This window comes from Amphiura filiformis, chromosome 14, assembly GCF_039555335.1.
Source record: "Amphiura filiformis chromosome 14, Afil_fr2py, whole genome shotgun sequence".
Lineage (NCBI taxonomy): Eukaryota > Metazoa > Echinodermata > Ophiuroidea > Amphilepidida > Amphiuridae > Amphiura > Amphiura filiformis.
Window position 1 is genome coordinate 38,745,219 of NC_092641.1, and position 26,578 is coordinate 38,771,796.

The following is a 26,578-nucleotide window of genomic DNA, read 5'->3' on the forward strand; positions in this document are numbered from 1 at the left end:
CAATGCACAGTGATGTCTACTATAGGTTATTTTGTGCGGATATCCAGGGCTGGAAAAAACACATTGTTGTGGCACTTCACAATGCACAGTGATGTCTTCGAGTTTTTTTGGTGAGGATATTCAGGGACTGGAAAGACTACCTTGTTGTTTGCACAGTGATGTCTATGAGGATTTTTATGAGGATATCCAGGGATTGGTAAGACTTCCTTGTTATTTCATTTCACAATACACAGTGGTGTCTACGAGTTTATTTTGTGAGGATATCCAGGGACTAGAAAGACTATCTTGCTGTTACACTTCACAATGCACAGTGGTGTCTACGAGTTTATTTTGTGAGGATATCCAGGGACTGGAAAGACTACCTTGTTACATTTCTTGTTGTTATACCTCATACCGTAATGTATGGAAAGACTTGTTATACAAATGTTATACAGTGATGTCTGCGATACTTGATATGAGCTTTGACACAGGAGAGGTATCAAGGAAGCCATATTGGAGAGATGGAGCAGTCGTCTTGCAGGTTAAAACACCTGGCATGGAACAAGGAACGGAACACGGGACGGAGGGAGAAACACAGGATAGGTACTCGCACACGACAGGTTTAGAATACGAGACGGTTTAAAAAAGGATGGAACGATATAAAGTAAACTGTGACGATATAGATCCCTAGTCGTCTTCAAGTATCACATGATCAGCCCAGCAGGTCAGTGGGCTGATAAGTCGGATGGTATCAGATGCAATGTAACAACTTATAAAAGTAATTTCCAATAAATCATTTTATTCAAAACTTTGTGATAGATTATTATGTAGCTTTGTACAAACGGATGACATGGCTTGCAAGTCGAATAAAACATACCTGTATAATAAACAAAAATTTCGTTACAGGAATTCTCTTCAAAAGAGGTGAATAATTCACTAGCATGACTAAATAGATTATTTTCCATATTCGTTAACACGAATTTGAATTTAAAAGCCATACGGACTTTTAAAATGAGTTTGGTCGATTTTTTTCAAATCCGATTTTTTTTGTCATATGTGTTTAATGTTTACACATGTCCCAACTGACACCTAATAGACTCGGTCAAGTTTATTATACATGTTAGGATAACAAAGCAATTTGTTTGAATTATAGTCATAATTATAAATTCGATTCCCCCAAAAAACACCACATTCATTTAGACAGTGAGTTTTCTTTCATTTTACCTCATTTTACGGTTGTTACTAATAATATTTGATTTTGGCAAATACAACAAAATCAAAATTTGACCGAAATCGTATATTAAGGCTTTTAAATGACATCAAAACAAAATGGGGGCAAATAAGAGTGTATAGTGGTTTAAAGAGGCGAAAGTTAATTAATCAATGAGGCAAGCCACACATTCCAGTCACCCATGCATGTTTGCCATACATTTGTTTTACGTAAACTACCATCCCAAGCTGGGTCCCTGTTTCTGGGTATACGGGTATTGTACCAGAAAACGCACCCCTTATAATAGGTGGTTACAATTTCGGCAAATTTGATAGCGACAGTCCCTCGTTTGGATATAGCAATATGTTGACCAATTCTTATAGCCATAAAGAAACCTATAGTATATTGATGGGTCTCAATTTGCCCATAAGTACTTATTTTCTCGGTTTTAAATGGGGAAAATAGGCAATTAAGCACGTACGCGGAACACTCACAGCGAAAAGACGTTATTATCAATTAAAAAAATAGACAGTTGAATTCCGTCAGCAATGATCAGGACTAAAATTTCAACAAAGACAACCTGAGAGTCCCCCCATTTCTTGTTTTATCCACTGAAGCGTAAAGGCCACAAATTTACAGTGGCCCTCTTTTTAAGGGGAATCGAACGCAGTACACCCTAGGAGCTCCTAGGACAGAAATATTGATGTCCGGGTGGAGGAATTGGGGGGGGCTTTTCATCAAAACTGTGAAATTATGATAGAAACATGTCATTTCTTGCGAGGTACATCCCCGTACAAAATAGTGTGTGACCCACCCCGAGCTGCCATTAGCTTCTTTAACCTGGTCTATAATGTCAAGAAATGAGGGCCTCAAACCGGAGCCTCAAATTGCTCCAAAAAGAGACAAACAAGTATTCTGTTTCAGATGTCAATGTATTCTTCACTGGCTGCTGGGTACGTCACAACAGCCGGGGCAAGCTTGCCCTGGATCTCCACATCTAATCGGGTACCTGGTTCGGCTAATTCAGGTGAAACGTAAGCAAAACCAATGCCCTTATTAATCCGGTAGCTATAGCAACCAGACGTCATATACCCAACCGTCTGGATAAAAACAATAGAGAGACAAAACAATGTGGTTTTTTTTTTTTTTTTTTTTTTATGGTGGTTACTCCTCCTCCTCCTTCAACGTCGTCAACTTCTTCATCATCATCATCATCATCATCATCATCATCATCATCACCACCATCTTGGCCCTTGACCATATCACCATCATGTACAGCTTATCGCCCATCTTCGTCATCAATATCAACAGTTAAGTGCATCACCAACAATGAAAACAATAAATAACATTCACAATACATTATAATTGAAGACCGAAAAAAAAAAAAAAGACTCGACTAGTTTGCGTATGACGTCCTATCCGACCAAAAATGCTGTACTACGCAGGTCAGTAACCAATCACGTCGCGCCTTTGCCCTGACGTCAGACGCAAACTAGTCTTTTTAATTTTCATTTTACCTTTCCGTCTTTCCAGATTGTTTCAACTCCATGTGGATCAACACCTGGTCTTGAATGAATCACGATATATGCTCGTTTCTTTGTTATCTCGCCCTTGTGGAGGTGGGATAACCCTTCCTTCCCAATGAAAGAGGTTTTCTGCAGATGATAATGTCATCGTCATAATGCGGCCCATACGCGTTCAATTATATTGGACAATATCAAAACCGTGTATCAAAGACCCAAGATATAAAATCTGCCAATGTACACTATTAATGATCGTGTGTACAGTACACAGTGGTAGATTTTGTATCTAGGGTCTTTGATATTGCCCAATATACAGCCTGTCTCAAAAAAAGTTGTGCAAGTAAAAAGTGCCCTCTTTGGCAATAAGAAAATACCGTTGTGACATGATGCTTACATCAACGTCAAGGGCGTAGTCATAGCTCTCAAATACCGTTTGTTCTGTTCAATTTGCATGTTTTAATCTCGAGATATGCTTAGTTAACGACGAAAGGGTAAAATCACAATTGTGCCACTTTTACTAGGGAAGAGACCTTTGCATGTAAATCAGCGATAGCATCAAGTTTATCAAGAGTTCCTTCGTGAAATCAAAAGAATGCATCAATTACACAATACAAGTTTTTTTTTACTGTTTTTACTATTTTATCATGATTCTCTTTTTCCACAGAAAAGATAAATAAATATTTCACATTCTGCTGTAAAATTAAATACATGTGCACGTCAATGATTTTATCATGGTAAATACTGTTCTCTTAGTCACTCAAGACATGTTAAAAGACAAACAAATATTGCACACTAAGGTCCGTATGCACAAAAGAGTTAGAGAGGGTCTAAAATTAGACCTGGTCTAACTGGAATTAAGTTCCACTAGGAATGGTCCTTTACTCTTATTTCCTTCCTAGAGTAGCTAGCAAATTCTAAAGATTTTAATGCAACGTTCAAAAATAACACAAAATAACTTAAGTAAAGGAAAATGTCCTTTCTCATGGTACTAAATTCCACTTAGATCACTAAGACTAACTCTTTTGTGCATACGAACCTTATAAGTTTATGTTACTTGCTGGGAGAGAAATTAGACTAAATAATGCACGTGCGCTGATGTTGATGCCAATAATGCGTCTAATGCACGAGCCCCAACATCAGATATATCATTGATTTTACAGCTCTCTTCCCTAGTAAAAGTGGCACAATTGTGATTTTACCCTTTCGTTGTTAAATAAACATATCTCAAGATTGCAACAAGCAAATTGAACAGAGCAAACGGCATTTGAGAGCTAAGATTGCGCCCTTGACGTTTATGTAAGCATAATGTCACAACAGTATTTTCTAATTGCCAAAGAGGGCGCTTTTCACTTGCACAATTTTTTTTGAGACAGGCTGTAATTGAACGTGTATGGGCCACATAAGTCCCATCTAATAATTGGAGCATAACTTCGTTTAACAACATTTTAGTTATATACGCATGAATACTTCACGTTTCCGTCATAATAGTCCTTCGAGACGGACAATATCCACACCGGCTGACGGTCTATATCCACTGTTGAGTCCTTCTGGAAGGACTACGTCATAATGATATAAAGAGAAGCCGACACTGATTCATCAACACAACATATGTCAGCTATTATATACTGCGCCAATAAAGTATCCTTACAGTTGAAAAAAAAATCATTAAAAAACCTGAACCATATTTTGGTAAATTTATTTTTTTTAATAGATGCATTATTTAATCCTGCACATTATGACACCTCATTGAATCAATTGTGACCTCAGGAACTAAAGTTACATGCAATTGATCAGACGAAGGTCCGGTTTTAAAAGTGACAAACTGGCCTATTCAAAAATCCAAGGACTATATTTCTGGTTTGAGAGTGGTGGTAGGTGGGTCATTTATGCGCGCCTTTGTAATTTAAATTTAAAAGCAATTGGGTGAAGCATGGTACATCAATAAATATAAAATAATGGTGAGATTAAGGAGATTAAAAGATTAAGAACAATGGATCTCAATTCCCAAGAAGACGTCGGTACTGCAAAGGTAGGCAAATGCAGTAGTTTAAGAATGGCGGAATTGCCAATACATTTGCGGGGCCAGATTGTGGGGTTGTTAGCTGCAGGTTTTTCTTTGAGAGAGGCGGGTCGCCGGGTTGGTGCGTCCCATACAACTGCTGCATTTTGGAGAGACAGATACCAGGCTACGGGTAATGTAAATGATCTTCCGAGGAGCGGGCGGCCAAGAATAACTTCGGCAAGACAAGATGCATCCTACATTAACATGGCAACCAGGAAGAAAACATTTACAGGTAAGAATTCATTTAGAGGTTTTCGATGAGTTTGAAAGATTTTTCGAAGGTTTTAAATGAGATATCTCAAATGTTTTTATGCCTATTTCACCCATTAATCACTTGCTTTCTTTGTGTTTTTCTTTTTTCAGCTCCTCAAATCAGGAAGCGTTTACACAGGAGGAGAAGACAACCACCTGGTCAGATTTGTACTGAAACGGTTAAGGACAGGCTGCATTCAGTAAGTTTGCGATCCAGGAGAATGGTTAAGAGGTGTATTCTTCTTCAACGCCATAAGCAAGCTCGTTTGGCATTTGCAAGATTGCATAGGAGGTGGAGTCGTCGTCGATGGGCAAAAGTGCTGTTTACAGATGAATACAGAGTTTGCCTTCGAATGGTGGATGGGCGCATTCGGGTTTGGAGAGAAACCGGTGAACGCTTAGATGACGACTGCATCCAGCAGAATGACCAGTTTGGTGGTGGAAGCTTGATGATTTGGGCGGGTATTAGCGAAGATGGTAAAACTGACTTTATTATTTTGAGAGGCGGGATTACTGCTCAGGTCTACGTCAACGAAGTCCTTCAACCAGTTGTTGTCCCGTATATGCCGCTGCCATTGGAGAAGGATTCTGGCTTATGGATGATAACGCAACACCTCGCCGAGCACGCATCACCAACAACTTCCTTGACCAGGAGGGCATAGATCGTCTAGATTGGCCTGCTAAGAGCCCGGACCTGAACCCTTTGGAACACTTGTGGGACAAGAGGAAGGTTAATCAGAAGATCACCCCTGATACCACCTTGGCAGGTTTGGAGCGCATCCTACTCAGACAATGGAACAACATTGTGAGCAAGGACAAATCAGACGCCTGATCCATAGCATGCGACGACGATGCACAGCTGTTATTAACAATAACGGTAGTCACACCAGATACTGATGGGTCAAAGGAACTTAAGGAACACAAGGAACTAAAGAAAAATGAAACAAAAGAACTGAAAATTAAATAAAAATGTTAAAAGCAGAGAGAATAAAAATAAAGAATAAAAACATCCTGCCTTAGATAAAGCTTGACTGAAGAAACTCTGTTGTGTCGTTGTTGTGCTTGTTGGAATCTTTTCGCCTTGTATAGGCCAGTTTGTCACTTTTAAAACTGGACCTTTGACTAATCAAATGCTGTAACTTTAGTTCCTGAGGTCACAATTGATTCAATGAGGTGTCATAATGTGCAGGATTAAATAATGCATCTATTAAAAAAATAAGTTTACCAAAATATGGTTCAGTTTTTTTTTATGATTTTTTTTCCAACTGTAAGGATACTTTATTGGCGCAGTATAGGTCTCGCACTGGGAGCACTTGAATCATCCGAATCACCGCGATTGTTCAAACTTTCATCTGTGGTTAGAAATATGCCAGCCATACCTAACACAAGTGGCGTAGCCAAAAAAGACAAGGGGTCATTGGCCCTGTGACATGTGACAAGCCTCCCCACCCACCCTATTTCCCCATGTGGGGTGCTGACCGTTCTGATATTTAAGATTTTGGAGTCTTTTTTGTACTTTTTATGCCATTTTATTTTACAATTTTCGTCGAATTTTGCCCCCCCCCCCCCCCCTCTTTGAAAGTTCCATTGCCACCCCCTTTTCCATCGCCACTAAAAAGTGCTGCACAATATAATAATTCAAACCGCATGCCCCTTGAGTGCCTTCCTCAACTAGAATTACAATATAAGTTAAATAATCATTACCTTTTCTAGGTTAATTAATGAACCAAGATCAGCTTCTAAAGCATTATACTCCATTGAAAACTGTAAGCAAACGGGAAATAAACAAAGGACATTTCAAATTAATATCTCTAGGTTCGACACTAAGGAACGATCCAGCATTAATGGCATACCTATTATGTTATGATCATGCCATATGCTGGATTGTACCTTTAAAACGTTAATTTTCACTGACATGATTGAGGGACACATATAGATATAATTCATCATCATCCTTCGGCTGCGGCGCAGGCGACTACAAGTTTCCTCCAGCTACATCGGTCGTGAGCCATTGCTGATAGTTGACCTTGACTCGGCATGCTCTCCATATCTCCCAAAAGACACTGGATGTATTTCCAGAACAAGGTTCGTAGCCATAAGTTGGGGCATATACAATGCATAATCTTTTACTGGCTCATCGTCAGGCAAGCGTAGTATATGCCCCTGGGTATATGCCCTACAAATTTCAGTATAATTTGTAGTCGCTTTTTCATCCTGCTCGATGATCTTGGACGGAAATGACATTCGGAGATCGAGCTTTTATTTTGGACATTCAGACTGAATGTAAAATCGCATTTTATCAATTAATCTCAAATTCGGCATGATAAATGATCCTGCATGCTGCATGGACCGACATTGACATTCGGGCATTACGATTGTCATGCAATCAATTACAATGTCTGAATATCATATTCGTCCAAGATCACCAAAGCTGCATGAAAGAGCGACTGCTATATGATGTGTAGGCCTACTTCAATGCATGAAAATGAACTTTAAAGTTGCAATATTTTGTTAAATAACAAAGAAAGTTAAGAAACCCATGTATTACTTTAGAATTTCTAAAAATGCATATCGGGGGTCAGAACCAAAAGGCCCTAAGTTCATTTGTGGCCAAAATGAGATTTTGGTCTTAAAATAATCCTTGCAACATTGGGCACCTTATGATTGTATAGCCAAAGGCTATTAGCCATAAGCAAGCTATATAGCCACAGAAACTGTTATCAGCGAAAATGTAAAGCCCGAAGTGCAACGCTATAATGCATGAAATATGTGAGAGCCAGAAGGCCTTAAGTGCAAAAACGCTGGTAGCATTACATGTCGTTTTTGTACTTAGGGCCTTTTGGCTCTGACCCTTCGATATTATACTGTTACATTATTTAATAAAACTGAATTCATATAAGAAGACCGCTTGAGAGTATTTTTAAATATTTAGTTTTGAAACGAAAATTATGACTAACCTCCGAGTGCATTGCTGGAATGCCTCGTTCCAGACGTAGCACATCAAGAGCATACCAGCCAAAATCAATCACTCCGTCGGGTGTTTCGATGTGCTTTATCGCATCATAAAGGCGTAATGTGTCTGCCTTTGCATGGTAAAGTTCCCAACCAAGCTCACCTACGAAAGGGGTGTATGTGAAATTTGACAATTAAAAGGTTAATAATTTGGTTACAAGGTGAACATGCATGTCATAGACTTTGTTCCAACCCTTAATTATTACCCTAACCCAAACTTTCTCCGAGTTCAAGATCCGCTGCCATCTATTGGTCAAATCTGTTGATCTTTGCCATATTATTCCTTGCCAAAAACTGAGCTCCCCAAATATTTTAATGATACAAAACTCTAATTTTACTGTAATTAAAGGAAGTGTCCGGCAATCACAACATTATACCTTATATGTAAGAAAAATAATTATCAAGCACGAATCACGTGGTTTTATTTAAAACAATTTCATAGTGACCATAAAAACGAATAAAAACACCCGTCTCTCAACACGCGATATTCCCGGGGACCGAAATTGTCGAGTGCAATGACGTTCCAGTAATACAATGAAGGCTGACGACGCGACATCGACAATTGACAATTTCCCAGCGTTTCTATTTTATCGCGTAACTCTATTTTACCATCTAATACATGCTTATAGTTTAGCCTACTTATTAAGTGTATAAGCATGGTATTTTGAATCTCTCCTATCAAGTTTCGACTGCTCAGTGCCAGAAGTGGGCAAGTATAGTGGGTAAGTGCAATTGCACTTACACTTACCCACTTCTGGCACTGAGCAGTCGGTTTGTGGCAACCAGACTGAGCTAATCAGTATTTTATTTTATTTTTATAAAGCCGGACAACATTTCAATATTATTTACCGGTATAAGACGTCCTTATAGCCCTCACAGGTACCCCTACTACTTGTATGTCCTTAATTGCACCATAAGGAAAATGTTGGTCTTGCAAATCAGTAGACGTGACCGCGGACCACTTATTAAGTGGATAAGCATGGTATTTTGAATCTCTCCTATCAAGTTTCGACTGCTCAGTGCCAGAAGTGGGCAAGTATAGTGGGTAAGTGCAATTGCACTTACACTTACCCACTTCTGGCACTGAGCAGTCGGTTTGTGGCCACCAGACTGAGCTAATCAGTATTTTATTTTATTTTTATAAAGCCGGACAACATTTCAATATTATTTACCGGTATAAGACGTCCTTATAGCCCTCACAGGTACCCCTGCTACTTGTATGTCCTTAATTGCACCATAAGGAAAATGTTGGTCTTGCAGATCAGTGGACGTGACCGCGGACAGGAATGTTCGTGTATCCGGACCAGCTACACCAAGGCACGCAATATCATCAGTGACATTCTTGATATCCACGTTGTATCTCATTGCTTTCAATTGCTGCAACATCCATCTTGATTTGGTGATTATTATGGAATAAAAACGAATGCAAACACATCACTTTACATGCAAAAATATAATTATAGTCAATATTTTGTGAAGCAAATAACGTCGGGTTATGATATGATAACTGATAAGTCATAATTTGAAACTCTCAGAAACTCTCAGAAAATCTGATACCTGATACAAGACGCCTCGGCGAACTTCAACGTAGCCGAATAGAATCAAGTCTGATATCAATTCAACGTATTGTGTGGGCCTATGTAATTATGTATATTGAAGATGAATTGATAAACTTGACTGGGGTTGAGGTTCTTTAAAACAAACTGCGCTATTCCAGTTGAAATCCATACACCCCCTGCGAAAGACATTATTGACCTTAATCTCCCACATAGAGGGTGTAGATTCCAAATGGAATCACCCATTCAGATAACTCCATTTGAAATTCACACTCCCTTTGTGGGACATTATGGTCATGTCTTACATAGGGGTGTATGGATTTCAACTGGAATTGCCCATTCGTACAACTAACCTCAGATCGTGTAATTCTGACCTTGCCTCATTTACCACAAAGAAGTGATCATCGGCAAGCTTGCTAATTGACAACTCTGAAAGTACTCTGCCTTGAAGTGATAACATGTATGCAACACTGGTTAAACCCACCTGAAAGATCCAATATACAATATGTAACAAAAAAATACAATATATATATCCTGATAATATTTTTACGTCGTGCTGAAAAGCAGAGGGCGAATGCGAAATGGCTGAGACACAATAACCCCCATACACGACCACCGAAAAGGGTAAAGTAACTTGTGTCGGGAGAATGAGACACCAGCGAAAAGTGCTAGCACTCATACACATACTCTCACTTTTATGTACACCTTTTATTGCATGTTTTGCCGACAATACGTTCATGTAGATCCGTGTCGAGGAAAGCGTACACTGCTAGCTCACTTTAGTGTACACCTATAAATATGTTGTTGTTCAAAACTGTCTCGGGCCACATGCAAAATAAAGAAATTGACACGAAAGAAGAAACTCCCACACACCTGCAACATGAAGCTGTTAATGTTTAAAAACATTAACACGAGCCCCATGCATAATGTATAATTATACCCCCGGACCTATACCCAAAACATGCATATCCACATCACTCCTAGCCCTACACTATCATGCTATATATACAGTAAAAACTCGATAGTTAGCATATGTGCTTACTATCGAGCGCTTTTGAAAACATGAAATTGTACCAAAGTCCGGCGCTTTGCGAACTGAGCTAATGGTGTTGAGACACACACTTGCAGGTTGGGGTGTTCGTATAATTATCGACGATTTACTCAAAACCCTTTACACTTTTGTGGATGGGGCTCGTCATGTTTGCATGTTTTAAAAGCGCTCGATAGTAAGCACATATGCTAACTATCGAGTTTTTACGGGTACGATATTACCTCTGGTAGATCACCTGCAACCAACTCATCTAGGAATATCTGCGCGTCTGACCCAGTCACTTCAAATTTGCCTCTAGCTGACAGGTCAATAATACCGACGTCATTAACCACAAATTCGCACTCCCGGTGAACTTGCTCGAACCAATTTGCGCGTCGGAAGTAGGGTTTGAACCCATGCACATCATAGCCTTTTGCGAACCAAACTGGTACTTCCCAACCTAAAATAATGGACATCAAATGTTGAATTTGTGATGCAAAACGGAAATCTTTTAATAAAGGTTTAACCATCTAAATTTGTTTTAATGTTATGAATGGTAGATGGAAAGAAGCCCGGAAAGAAGTAAGATGAATATTTAGGCCTACAATCCCGGTCATAATTGTTGGAACACTTTAACATGCGTACTTCAAATATGCCCCCATTCCCCGATCAATGTTGGTAGTTGTTTTTGGTTTTTTTGGTCATGTACCCCTAGAGACATCCAACATTGTTTATTTGTGGGGCAGGGGGAGGGTTGTAGTAGTAGGGAAGGGTTCAAACTTCACATCAAAGAAAGCGAAATTTTAGTATGTCAAGTATAACAGAAATACGGTTTCAAACAGTCCTACTTTGACACAAGTGTTCCAACTATTTATGACCGGGATTGTAGGCTTACTGGATTTTGCGCAACGAAAATCTAGGACCCTTCATAAATAAAAACTGCAGTGATCTAACGATATGACACAATGCTATGCAATGTTCATGATATAAGCCTTAGAAATTATGACATATTATTTATTATAGTTGATACAAGTAATAGTAATTGATACAAGACTGATACTATGAAGTAATGAAAGTACAACATACAACAAAGGCGTTTGCCAACCAATTATTGAAACAAAACCATCTGACTCGCGCTCACCAGCAACAAATCCATACTGTGCGCCATTTCTTTTCAATTTCTCATAAATCCCCGAAACGCGTTGAGTTGGTCTTCCTAGCACAAATGCCTCTGTTGAAAACTTTGGATACACTACATTGTTATACGACCCGTAAGACTCCCGGCTCATGTCGATGGCATGATCTCTGGTCATCCATTTGTCGAAACGGTTTGGGTCCGTGGCAAACACGTCAAATGGTGGTTCACCGTGTATGATCCAATACGCTATGGTGTGACCTGCACCACCAGAGTGAATTATACCACCACTGAAAACACAGCGGACAAATACACAGTAAATACAAGAGCTGCAAAACATGTAAAGTTGAGTGCCCCCCCCTTCCCGGTATGCCTACTTTGGCACACTTCTTACAAAATGTATATATACCTGTCAATTGGTAAGTTTTTAGCGGGTTCGCCGTCGGACAAATTAATGTAAAAGGTTTGGTGGCTGTGAAAAGAGCCGTTCACCGAAGACTGCCCCTTACTAAAAGAGAACAAGCATACCTCACCTTTCTGCTGATGTAAAAGGTTTGGTGGCTCTGAAAAGAGCCGTTCACTGAAGACTGTCCCTTGTCAACAAAAACAAGCATACCTCGCCTATCTGCTAATATAAAGGTTTGGTGGCTCTTAAAAGAGCCGTTCACTGAAGACTGCCCCTTGTCAACAGAGAACAAACAGGCCTCGCCTATCTGCTAATGCTCTGAAAAGAGCCGTTCACTGAAGACTGTCCCTTGCTTACAGAGAACAAGCAGACCTCGCCTTTCTGCTAATGTAAAAGGTTTGGTGGCTCTGAAAAGAGCCGTTCACTGAATACTGCCCCTTGTCAACAGAGAACAAGCAAACCTCGCCTATCTGCTAATGTCAAAGCTTGGTGGCTCTGAAAAGAGCCGTTCACTGAAGACCGTCCCTTGCAAACAGAGAACTAGCAAACCTCGCCTTTCTACTAATGTAAAAGGTTTGGTGGCTCTGAAAAGAGCCTTTCACTGTAGACTGCCCCTTGTCAACAGAGAACAAGCAGACCTCGCCTATCTGCTAATGTAAAAGGTTTGGTGGCTCTGAAGACTCCCCCTTGTCAACAGAGAACAAGCAGGCCTCGCCTATCTGCTAATGTAGGAGCTTGGTGGCTCTGAAAAGAGCCGTTCACTAAAGACTGTCCCTTGCTAACAGAGAACAAGCAGACCTCGCCTTTCTGCTAAATTTAAAGGTTTGATGGCTCTTTTGATGGCTCTGAAAAGAGCCGTTCACTGAAGATTGCTCCTTGTCAACAGAAAACAAGCAGACCTCGCCTATCTGCTGATGCAGCTGCAGAGAGTTTGCAACAAAGTAGGTTGCCCCGTGCCTCTTTATGTGATTATTCAGATAGGCGGGGTCTTCTTGTTCTCTATTGACAAGGGGCAGTCTTCAGTGAACGGCTCTTTTCAGAGCCACCAGTAGGCAAGGGGCGGCCTACATGTCTCATTCTTAGGTATTTTGTCCTGAAGAAGTCAGAGCTACTCCTGACGAAAGCTTGACAGTTCTAAACTTGTCCGACGGCAAACCCGCTAAAAGCTTACCAATTGTTATGAGCTCCCGTCGTGAAAGCTTATCCTACAATATGTATACCTGTTTTGAATAGTTTCCAAGCGAAGTATTACCTTATGAAATAAATGAACGGTACAGTACATGCATTTTTGTAGTTACAGGAACATTCAGTACCTGTATTATAGTTACTGATCATAGATCATATTGATGATCAATATGACATGTTTAATCATCTTTGATTAATATCTAACATTTTACCCTAATCTTGCAAAGTATAGTTAACTATACAGGCGTACAAATCACAAATCAGTAATTTTAGTCTAGTCTATCTCAAAGATAGAGTCATTAATTATTAATTTTTTACGGTACCTACATTTGACTGCTGCAACACCAGAAGTTCTCCAATCCTAAATAGGGTCCTAGCAGACCTGCAAAGTCTGCAGTATGAGGCATGGGTCCATTAACAACAGTTTGGATATCTGCTCGTTCAATAAGAGGACACATTTCCATTGCCCTCTCAAGATGGGGACTGATTCTGTCCACGTCATTCTCAAAGAGCTCTCTTCCGAATCCTGTAGAATGAATAATACACAATTCTGCTGCTCTATTTATTTGTTGTTTATGTCAATAACGTTAGATTTCATTGTGGTTATGAATGGTTAAAATGATTATACTTTGTGGTGACTGCAGTGACTTATACCTGGTACTTAAGGGTACACGACGTATTGTTGGTCGAAGCAGCCAAAAATGAAATCGATTTCCATTATTTCAATCAATATATTATTGAAAAATAACACTTTGATGTTTTGCAAAAGTTCATTCTACAAATCATATACTTGCTTGATTTATTGTTGTGAATGAGTTTTGTACGTTTTTCAAAAGTGTTGTTGTTTCAGCCCTCTTTACAACATAACTCAAGAACCACGGGGCCTAAAAAACTATATCTGTGATATTTGAATTTTTCTACATGCACGCTCTCTATGATATTGATCAATGCAATTTTTTCCAAAGCTCACTACCATTCGTAAGATGATGTGAACTACCAAATCGTAACAGCTTAAAATAGTTGTTAACCTTAAATATTTAGGCACTTTAAATTCGGTTTCTACTCGACTCACCATGGGAAGGTGTAATAAGGCAACACTACTTTTTTAAAGGACGAGATATGTCGTTTTGATTTTTGGGTGGTCCTATATTATTGAACTTTGTGAATGATCAATAAGGACCTGAATACGAACCTTGTGGGACACCAGAATCAAACCACTGTTCCTGTACTTTCATTGTATCAGCGCTCTCATAAGGACCAATAAGCAATCCTTTCCTTTCTTGTCGTACATAATAAGAGCCGTCCAAGTCTCGAATCACTGGTACCTCTCTCCCCAAGTCCTCTATCTCTGGTATCGTTGTTGTAACTGCATACTGATGCTGAGTAATCGTAACGGGCATATCTAGCCCAACCATTTGATAGACATCTCTTGCCCACACACCTACAGATATAAAATGATTACTTAATATAAATTCAGAAATAAAATCAGAAAATAAATTTTACGAATCATTACAAATGTATAGTTTACTATAGTAAGACCTATAACTCACCTCTTTCCATTGGCGTACTTACACGGAATGGACAGTGGGACAGAGCTAGAGCCACTTTTCTCAAGATCCTTGGCCCTAAAATAAATCGAGGTTGTGCTATGTGCTATCGCTTAGGGAAGTGGCCCATGCACAGAATTAGAGAGGTTGCGATTTCCAATCTCTCCTGACTGTGTGATATTAGCCAGTATTGAAGATTCTGCACGCACGCAAAAAACGAGCGGACAACGTAGAAAATGCACACAACCTGTCCGTTTTCTATCAAAGAAGATACGAAAGAAAGTCTAACTATCATATTAAAATATGATCCATATCATGACGAAGGAGCACAATCCAGTATGGAACCGACACCAGCGATGTACGTATGTATGGACGCTCGTATTAACGTACGAACCGCGAGTAAGGCGTATGGAACATCACAATCTCTCTATTATCTTCTCCCTGACACCTCGTTTCCTAGACTACATCACGCCCTGATGAGTCACTGATGCTATTCCACGAATCTCACTGAATTGACGCAACATTATTAGTGATGCTCAGTGGACGCACTTTTTACTTTTTTTTCAGAATTTTCCTTTTTTTCTCATTGAAATGTATTCTCATGCCTGTTTTATTACTGGTATGTCTGGTGTTATGTACATGCATGCAATATAGTGAGATCTAGTAGTATACTCTAATTTCTACCATTGTTCTAAAACACTTGTTTGGAATCTATTTATGGATTTCATGGTCATGGTGTAAAACGTCCGCCAAGTATTATAGTTGGCAACTTACTTACCTCGTTTACCCTCTTATGCTATACCGCTTACCTGCCGAATTAACGACTCTCTTTGCATTGATGGTACCATGTTCCGTCTGCACATCCCACCCACCGTCACTCCGCTGCTTCAGTGATAATACGGGAGATTTTAAGAAGATTTCTGCGCCATGTAATCGCGCTCCTGCCGCATATGCCTGGGTTAAAGAGTAAGGATCAACGTGGCCGTCTTCTTTCGTGTACAAAGCACCTGTAATCTAAAAAATAAAAACAAAGGATTACTGTGCTTGTGATCATTGAAACTGCAATCACAACTCTGTGTCATGGGGGTCGTTCCCCGGGTCGTCCACCACATGCATGTCTAGAGAGTGAGTAAGTTTACATTATGAGATGTTGGCCGGTATAGTAATTTAAGAATCTTGTTTTATACAATGTCTAATAATCCATAATTAAAAAAATGCCGACTTTCAAGTCTATTCAAGGCACACCAGCGCGGCGTTCGCCGTGCAGAAACGGTAAGAAATTGGTTCTCTCTGGTTAAGACGATCCTACATGATGCTAATTGAGTCAACGTAAAACGTACCTACAGCTCCCAGCTACAGCTGTCCACAATAATCATGGTGCAAACAATAAATATAAAAAGAAACAACTACGCCACAAACTCCCTGGTTTAAATTGGTCCCTACAGCCGTTGATTGCGTTTTGGCTCTAACTCCAACAAGGCGGAATTAAGGAAGCCATGTTACACAATCGTCCTCGCTATCAGTTTTCAGGCTACACAATCGTCCTCGCTTTCAGTTTTCCGCTTCGCTAATTCCAGCCTGATTGGAGTTAGGCGAGCCAAAACGCCATCAATACTATACAACGACTAGTCTGTGTTACAAACTGATTACTATACATGTACCCGAGATCGACGCGTCGCGGCGAGCTGTCGTGGCTTTGCCGCACCTCTTCTTCGGCAAGAATCGCGAGTCGTCTTTGACAAAGATACAACGACGTATCTCCTATATAGCAACCCAGGATAACAACCCTGGCATAGTAACATTGCAACTTGCAAAAACAGCAGCTGCCAGCAGGTACGTTTTACCAAGGTTGTTTTTTAAAACAATAACGTCCACATGGTCTACTGGACTCCACACGTCCACTGCCGAGAGTTTTAGACTTTTTGAGAGTATGGACAAAATAAATGGTGTCAGCTTTTCTTCTTCTTTGGTCGCCGTCACTACTGACGATTGGCTATCATCTGGCTGCATCTCCGTATCACCTTCTTCCGAGCTGTTCTGTTCTGGTCTAGACGCTTGGCTTGCACTATAGGTTCATTCCTGTCCATTATTTGATGTTGTCAAACCATTGTTTCTTCTGTCGTCCTCTCTTCCCTTTCCCTTCAACTTTTCCTTCTATAACCTGGAGTGTTAATGTACTGCCACTTCCTCTGAGGATGTGACCAAGGTATAGGTTAACTTTCTTGTTACAAACTCTCCAAGCAGCTGTCTCTTCACATTAAGTTCCTCAATCAAGAGCTATCAAGGAAGCTTCTGTTTTTCTTTTCTCCTTCCAACTGATGTTTAGCATTCTTCTTCTCCAGAACCACATTTCAGCAGCAAGCACCTGGTTCTCATCTGCTTTAGTCATAGTTCAGCCCTTCAAGCTGCAAGCCATAAAGGAATACACTCCATACCAGTATCTTGATCAGTTTCATTTTCAGTTTTGTTGCAAGGTCTCGATCATTCCACAGATCCTGAAGGTCAATCATTCTTCCTTTGGCCATTCCAATCCTGGCTTTGATATCTGCCGTACAATTTGCATTGGTTGTTTTCACCGAGCCCAGATACTTGAGGTGGTTGACCTGTTCAACTTCTTCTCCATCTATTGTAATGTTGTACTCTTTTCCTTCTGCCTCTGCAACAAAAAGTTTTGTTTTCTTCACACTGTGTTTGAGATTCATGTCTTTGACAGTTACATCTATCGCTGTTGCCAATCTTTCTATGTGCTCTACTCATGCGCGTATTTGGGGGATTTGGGGCGCCAGCCCCGGGGTAAAAAGCAGGGCGGCCAAAACGAAGGGCGGCGGAAGAAGAAGGGCGGCAAACGAAGGGCGGCGGAAGAAGAAGGGGCAGCAAAAAGAACTAGTAAAGAAAAAAAGGGCGGAAAAAAGTATAAACAATTGTACCGGTAATATAGGCCTACATCAAAATGTGTTGCTTTTAGGGCGCTAGCGCTTATAATCCTTTGAGATTGGTATGCCTCCCACTTTGATGCCATATTAAAGTACCATGCACATTAGCATATCCCTAATCGTTTTCTCTGTGTATGTCACGAAAAGATATGGTGACGCAATGCATCCCTGTCTCACACCTTAGGTCATGCTGAACTCTTCTGTATTGTCACCATTCCACCTGATCTTTGCTCTCTGGTTTACATACAATTAGGATTGCAGCAGAAACAAAAGATGTACTAGGAAGTCCATTTCTTCCATTACAGCAAACAGTTTAACGTGGCTGACTGAATCAAACGCCTTTGAATAATCAATGAACATGACGAAGACTTCATCACCTATTCGAAGTATCTTCTCTTCTCCATCAGCATCTGAAGGCATACCAACATGTCTCTGGTTCCTCGGCCTTTCCTGTGAGCAGCTTGTTCGTCTGGTTGGCTCCAGTTTGCTTCAGTTTTGCTTTCAGGCGATGCATGATGATCATCAAGAGAACTTTGCTGGTATGGCTGATGAGTGCGATGGTCCTGTAGTTGGAACATTGCTTGGAGTCCCCAGACTTGAATAGTATCACATAATCTTGCATTTTCCAGTCTTCTGGCCACTCTCAATTTGACCATATAATATATACTTGTGCATATAGTTGGTGTAAAGCTTCTAGTCCATACCGTCCTGTGGGTTTTATTAGCTCACTGAGTATTTTTCTTTTTCTATCTTTGATGCATGCTTGCTGTGTTGGGAATGGACATGACTTTTGCTGATCTAATCTGTTCAAACATTGCCTTGGACGTTCCGGTTGCATCAAAGTCTCTGATCTGCTTACATTGTTCTTCAAGCCATGTTGTCTTGTTTCTTCTGATCCTCCTCTGGATCTCAGCACGCAGTTCTTTGTATCGAAGTTTCTGGGTTGGCGTGTTACTTTGTTTGCGCAACCTGCTCTTTTCCTCAGCTAGATCAAGTAATTCTTGGCTAATCCATGGCTTTTTTGTGTTAGCTAGAATCTGCTAAACACGTATAAATGCTGAACAAATTATAATGATTATTTAAACATGCTTATAAAAATGTTTAAATCCTAAACATTATGACATGATTATGCGTTTAGAATTCCATTATAACCACGGTTGTTTGATGTTATCATTTATTAATTTTTCTAACAAAACATTATTATTATAATATTCAATTCTAGACCTGAATAATACCAACAGCTATCACACTAATAAACTGTATATACACATATATTTTGTAACAATTTTTAACATAGTTGTTCGTTTCTATATCAAATTATTTATCTTTTTCTGCTTTTAAGTGGTAATTTTAATTCTATAAACTGTATGTTTTTCTGCAAATTGAGGGCGCTATTTACATATATTTTAAATACTAGTAGTAGAGTTATACCTTACATTTTATGATAAATGTTTTTTTTGACAATTCCCTTGTCATTTGTTAGTCTGTTTGCTGATGTTCTAATAACATTTTACAAGTGTCTACCCCTTGTAAAGATGCAAATAAGCAGGCGGTATAGGACACTCAACGCGTGACGTTCGAGGCTGACAGCCCCATTCAAAATAGACGGTTAGCAGTTATATATAAATTGAAAAACAACATACTTACAGTGGGGTACTTAGTCGAACCCGAACGGTTTTGGAATAACATAATTTTGCTTTGGCAACACATTACACATTTAGAATTGTTTGTGAAGATTTCATGATTACGTGTTAATCCAATGGGGACGTCAAAAATGGCGATATCGCATCCGCCATCACATGCAATAAGATGTTATATAAATAGCGCCATCATTCTTCAATTTTTCTTTAAAATAACCCAGTTTTACATGTCATCAAACAACCGTGTAACAAGTTTTACCTTGTCCATATTGAGAAAAGGGTGAAGTTTTTCCACCTCTTCCGCAGAAATCAGCTTTGAAGAGTGTGGCATCCAGCTGCTGAGGGACTGTTCATATCGGGCCTCATCAAAGCGAATAGGACTGGTTATGAGACGTAATGTGCCTGGATTGTGAAATCCAACTTCCTAGTGAAAAAAAATTATATAAGTGTACAATTCATTCGTCATGGATTATTAATGAATGACAGCAGTGTTGGGTCCAATTGGCTGATCACTACACTCTTATTTTCGTGATATAAAAATCCTTAACCAATCTTAAACAATCTTAAAAATAGCTGATTGCTGTAGGGTCAAATGCATAAATCAACTAAGCCGGACACATCGCAAGATGCCAATGATCGACATGATCATTACTGCAGCGAATATGTCAAACTTCGTTAACATTCACATACCTGTCCGGTCTCTTTTTCAAGATCCTTGAATAAGTTAATCGTAATGGCATTTAACCTCCGATTGCACAATGAATGCTGAAAGTATGTTGTAAGGCCTGTCTGTGAGAGAATAACAAAGATAATGTTAATCATAGGGGAGCACGGTTGCCGAGCGGAACGGGCTCCGGCTCATAATCGGAAGGTTGCGGGTTCGAGCCCCGGCGACGCCATCGTGTTGTGCCCTTTAGTAAGGCACTTTATCTCAATTACTCTTCTCCACCCATGTGTATAAATGGGTACTGGCATTCTTAAATGCTGGGAAGGTAACAGACTCGCTGTGTAGGAGGAGTGCATGCGATCCCCCACAGCAACATTTCACGGTGTAGTCTGGCCTAATCGCTAACGAAAGAAAGATGGGCACTCTGTCCTGTAAAATACAGGTTCGACTTCTTTTTTTTAATCATAATAAAATCCTTCGAAAGAAAAACACTTATAGTTATGAAACTGACGGTTTCACGAGCATTAGCCCTGGACATATCTAGGGGGTGCAAATGGTCGCGCACGCACCCTGGGTCTATATGCCTAAAACATGCAGTCATGGGGGGGGGGGGCATTTTAGAGCTATTCCTGCCCGGGGTCTAAGGTTTCTGGACACGCCCCTGATTTTTATTCCGGTAATGTTGAATGTAGCTCTCGATCCCCTTGTGGCTCTTAAAAGAGCTGTTCAAGTCAATTGAAGTTTTTCCAATTTATATAACTTTGAACACCAGTAGCAGATTGAAAAATATATAGGCTACCGGTGTACTTTTGGTACATGCATATTGAGAGCTATGAAGGCATTCTTAATACAAATCAATTTCTTACTGCATGCCATGTAGAGCCTGCGGTAAGTTCCGTCTTTTCCAGCAGCACCACATTCTTCATTCCTGCTTTAGCCAAATGATATGCAACACTGGTTCCGATAGCACCCCCTCCTATCACTACCACCTCTGCTGTGTCTGTTACTCTCTTGGACAGTGGGTGCGCAGCATCCGTACTTCCATATCGACACCTTTTGGTTGAAAAAAAAACACACATTATGGAAAAGTTTCAATACAAAAACGATTCTCTTATAAACCGTCATGCGCACAGTTTCCACCTCGATACACCTGAACACATATTTTCGTCCAAGAGCTCTCAAGCAAGCAGTGAATTGTCTTCGCACAATCTTTGACACTACACGGTTGAGTGCATAGCAATGTAAGAGCTGTGGAGCTTCTAGCTGAAAAAATGGGCCTCTTTGATTGGTTTTTGTCGAAACCTCAAGTGTTCCCTTCACCCAATCAGAATTTTTTAAATATCAAACGAAAGCTAAAACTTCCCCCTAAAAACACTTTTCGTCACTTGGTCAACAGATAACGCAATTCAATGATATAGCAATTCGAATGTGGAAAATCTGTTGAAAACTACCTCTCCAAGCACATTTTTGACCAAAATGTAGGTTTTAAAAGTCAAAACCTCAAGTGTTCCTTACAATATTTTTCAAATTTTATGTCATTAAATGAAAATGCACATTTATATTGTCCATATACTAGCGTCACTAGAATGAGCAATGGCCAATTCTCTTTAAATTGCAAATCTTGTGCAAAAAGTTACTATTTTCACCTGTTTTGTCATACGGTTGTAAATTCAATGAACTATCCAAGCCATTTTCCTCAATACAAAGGCTGTTACAGTTGTTATGTGCCCCCAAAATGTTCCATATTATATTCATTAAGAGTTTTAGTCATCAGATATTGGTTTTCACTTGCTTTGACATTTAGCTCCAATGGTTTGTACATGGAATGTTCTTGAAACTCATGGAATATTCTGGAAACATAATAGAAGCTACTAGAATGATCATAAGATTGCCACAGTACAGTGTAAGTATTGGTGCTATGATTTTGATTGGTTTGTGAAATGATGCACACAGATTAATCATTCTGATTGTCTTGTGATGATTAAGAAAGGTACTATAATTTGTGGGGGATTGTTCTAGAAGGGGACAAATTAGATATACGGCCTGGGGATTAAATTAATTTGGCAGCAGTGTGAAGTTCTAAGAGGGATCTCTGTGAAATTTATGTTAGCCAGTATTGGTACAAAAGTTACCATAATTAAAGTCTTCAAACTTCGGTTCGCGGTTCTTGTGTGTTGGAGAGAATAAAATATGCCATAGGCGGTTGTAGAGCCAATACATGCTCGATTGCTTTGTCAACAAAGATTGCTCACGAGATCTCCAGAGCTCTGTGAGATCTCCGAGAGAGGAGCTTACGGTCAAGTTCAACATAGAAGACCATTTTGAAAGCACTAGAATACCAGCTAGGATATTGAAAACATACCGATAGTCTTCAGGACTTGGACTGAGACTGTGGTAGACCAGGGGTTTCCCTATAGGGTAGACAGGATCTTGGACATTGGCGGATCTTGGATCATGAACTGAGCCCATCAAAGGAATCTCATCAGAACTTCAGCCAATCAAGATAGGTTTTGTTAAGTAACCATATCAAAAGAACTCTGAATCTAGTAATTTAAGTTAATTCTCGTATCAAATTTGTGATTTGATTGATAGCCATAGGCCTACTGCACTATTTAAGTTTTTTGATTTAATAAACAGTGTGTTTGCGTGTCGGGTAGCAAGTGATTTTGGCCTGGGTCATAGTGTCCATAACACCGTAGGCGGTAGGCCTATAGGCCCTAATACAAGTTAAATGGATGTTTCATGAAGTTAGCACCGGCTTCGTTTTTTAAGGTGTCAGATATCCGGCTGTATGAATGATTATTTTTACAATGCTCCATATACACCGGGTGTACCCGAAAAAATACCGGGTGAATAGGGGGCCTACATAGCCTAGTGGTTGAATTATACTTAACCTGTAGTCATAATAATGTAGTCATATAGGTTCATGATGGTATAAAAATCTCGTCGTTTTTGCATTAAGTTGAGGGGATGTGGATCACGAGGACATTTCTCATATAGATCATGTTGACGGAACACAAATAGGCCAATAATTCAGTGCGGCAGACCAGGCCTTGATTTTCAGAACATTTCCTTTGAACAGTGCAATGCAAAATGCAAAAACAATCGGTTTTGGTGAGTTTTATTTATTTATTTATTTATTTATTTTATTTTATTCTGACGATAGGCGTTTTAGGGATGTAATCAATTGGCCTACTATTTCCATCACTTGTATCCGCCTCTCCAGGGCGCGATGTAGGGCTGTTAAGACCCCCTTCGTCAGAATCGCTGTCACAAAGACCCCTTTTTTGAACACATGCCCCCATTTTTCTATTCAATCTATCACTCGAAGGTCTTGTTCAAATATAAAAGCAACTTTCGTTTTATCAAAGATAGCCTACTAGTGCACCTGTAGCTGTTAGCAAGAGCACGTGTATCTGGATTGATATGTTGGATAAAACTTCTGGAGTTGCAGCGGCGAGAAGGTCCGGTAACTGGCGTTAGGTAGGCCTCTGGGGATGCATCGTTGATGATCTTGTACAATAAGGTGCAGACGTGCAGATCTTCTGCGGTCCCCCTATCCAGAGAGACTTAGGCCTACATTAGGCCGTGCCAAAAAATTCTTTGCCCCCCCCCCCTTTATAGTTCACCACCCCCTTTATAGTTCACCACCCCGGAGGTACACATAATTATTGCACCACCCCTGGTACAATTATACCGAATGCAACTTGTTGAGTCAAGTCCTCGTTTACGGAGTTTAGGGTTAGGGTTGGGGTAGGGCAGTCTTGAAATAAGACTAGTAGAGTTACACCCTATTCGGCAATCGCTCCCCGGCCCACCCTATAATGTGTTGCTATTTAAAGGGGCATTTCGTGATCCACAGCCTCATCCCCCCCCCCCTTTTCCCAAAAAAAGTTGAGATTTTTACACCACTGGATACCTCTGGCTACATAATGTTTATGTACCAAATATTTCTTGCAGATTAATTTGTTTAGCAAAAATATCGCCAAATTTGAATTTCGTTCTGGTGCACCAGAACGAAATTACAACACATTGTCTATGGAGCAGTGTAATACACATAATCATGCATAACTCGCAAACGCAAAATCGGAATCAACTGAAATTTTGGAAATAAGCTTTTTCGTGGATATCTACTGAAAAATGTCATAAAAAGAGGATGCTAGGATCACGAAATACTCCTTTAAAAGGGCATTCCACAGCCTCATCCCCCAGTGCCCCCACCCCCACTTTTCTCACTTTTTGATATTTTTATAGGCCCCTACCACTGGAAACTCTGGCTACATAGGCCTACTGTTTATGTACCAATAATTTCATGCAGATTAATTCGTTTAGCAAAAATATTATCAAATTTGAATTTAGTTTTGGTATACCATAACGAAATGTCAACAGTGGCCTATGGAGCACCAGGGATATGGGAGCACTCAGTGGCGGCACTTTGGGGGGGGGGCAAAATCGGCAAATTTTGCGCAAAATTGCCGCAAAAAGCGGGGGCACTGTCATAATAATCATGCGTAGGCTAACTCGCAAAAATCGGAATCAACTGAAATTTTGGGAACAAGCTTTTTTCGTGGATATCTATTGACAAAAAAGAAATCTATCATAAAAAGAGGATGCTAGGATCAAGAAATTCTCCTTTAAGCAAAATAATAATTATTGTGTTATTCTAAAATACGCTGGGGTTCGTTAAAATACGATAGGCCTACCTGGCCCATACCGCCTTCCTGTATCAACCTCATATTGGAGCGCCCTCCCCAAAACAAGAGTATTTCCAACAACAACAACAACAACAACAACAACAAGAACAACAACAACAACAATATTAACATTAAAACATGTTTATATCAGCAATATTAACATGTTGGAGCGTTAATAATGCCCATTAAACGTGTGTTAAATCGTATAAACATTCAACGCCTCCTAACTTTTACGGGTAAGTATATATAACGTGTTGAAGTGTTACGGTATTCTTTATGTTTAGAGAGTGGCATAGGCCTACATATATTTGTATATACTTTTGGCCACAATAAAGCATTGAAAAGTAAAACGTGATACAAAAACGTAGTGGGTCTACATACCCAGGCAAGTTGTTGCTATTGACACTGGTGCAGCCAAGTCCAGGTAACAACAGGTGGTTCCTGAGATATGCAAGTTGTCTGGCTGACTTGTGTCTGCCGCTGGCTAAGACAAACCGAGCTGAACATGCTGTATTTCCGAATAGCGAACGACGTAATACAAACGCCATTATTCCATTATATTCATTCTACATGTTTTGAACTTGACCTTAGCCTGTTTACGCACAGCTGCAGCTGGGCAAATCTCATGACCTCGCCTCGTATCAACACAATCAAAGACAAACTCCTGAACAAGGTCTATCCTGTGATATGCCATTGGCGACGAAAACAATTGTTCTACATGTACGGGCCCGTGGGCCCGACCGACCTAGATTTTCCGTTTTGGGATATTTTTTTTACACATCATGATTGTGAAATCAGCTGTTTTGGGGGAAAATAGAATAATTGAGTGAAAAATGCGAGCGACGCGAAGGGAAACTTAAAGGCCTATTCAGTGATAGCTAGTGATACCATCGAAAGCATAAATTAAAATTGTTTTTAAATTGCATAGGCCTAGCCTAAGTCATTCAAATTGTCATTAGGTATTTTTCAAATGCAACATTTGGCAAAAATTAAAAAAAACCTTAACCCCCCACAAAAAAAAACAAAAAAAAACAGGAGGCCTATTGAGCTGTAAAGCCCATTCAAATAGCTAATTATTTTGCTTAGTAGAAAAACAACAGATTCATATAAAATGTCTTATTTCTTTACATATGGCTTCGCATCTATGACAACAAAGGTGCCAAAATCTGAATTTTAATGATAATTACGATACTCCGGATATTAAAGCAAATCACTAGAAATGGGCAGCCTATAGATAATATCATTGACGCAACGTAGGCCTACAGCGAAGTTCAGACTGGTCTCATTTTAAAGGTATTATTCAAATGGATGGGCTTCCATTATTCTTTGTGGGCATATTCCAGGTATATTATCTTATAGATAACAGTCAGTCTTATTAATGCTATCAGCAGTAGATATAGATAACAATATTTTTGATGCTATCAATAGTACTAGATAACAATCTTATCAATGCTATCAGCAGAAGATAACAATCTTATCAATGCTATCAGCAGTAGATAACAATCTTATCAATGCTATCAGCAGTAGATATCAATCTTATCAATGCTATCAGTAGTAGATAACAATCTTATCAATGCTTGAGCAGTAGATAACAATCTTATCAATGCTATCAGCAGTAGATATCAGTCGTATCAATGCTATCAGCAGTAGATAACAGTCTTATCAATGCTATCAGCAGTAGATAACAATCTTATCAATGCTATCAGCAGTAGATAACAATCTTATCAATGCTATCAGCAGTAGATAA

The 26,578-nt window shown here is 39.7% G+C and overlaps 1 protein-coding gene across 1 annotated transcript; it reads right to left on the reverse strand.

Annotated features, from left to right (window-relative positions):
• Positions 1–1,627: 1,627 nt before the first annotated feature.
• Positions 1,628–25,381, reverse strand: LOC140170054 (dimethylglycine dehydrogenase, mitochondrial-like). The gene is made up of 15 exons (XM_072193371.1): positions 25,213–25,381; positions 21,004–21,190; positions 20,161–20,259; positions 19,730–19,894; positions 15,707–15,911; positions 14,543–14,791; positions 13,678–13,876; positions 11,766–12,049; positions 10,867–11,084; positions 9,948–10,078; positions 9,211–9,428; positions 7,984–8,141; positions 6,731–6,790; positions 2,707–2,844; positions 1,628–2,289 (listed from the first exon to the last, which is right to left on the reverse strand). The coding sequence occupies exons 1-15, from the start codon at positions 25,377–25,379 to the stop codon at positions 2,110–2,112; spliced, it is 2,658 nt and encodes an 885-aa protein (XP_072049472.1). The 5' UTR covers positions 25,380–25,381; the 3' UTR covers positions 1,628–2,109.
• Positions 25,382–26,578: the final 1,197 nt, after the last annotated feature.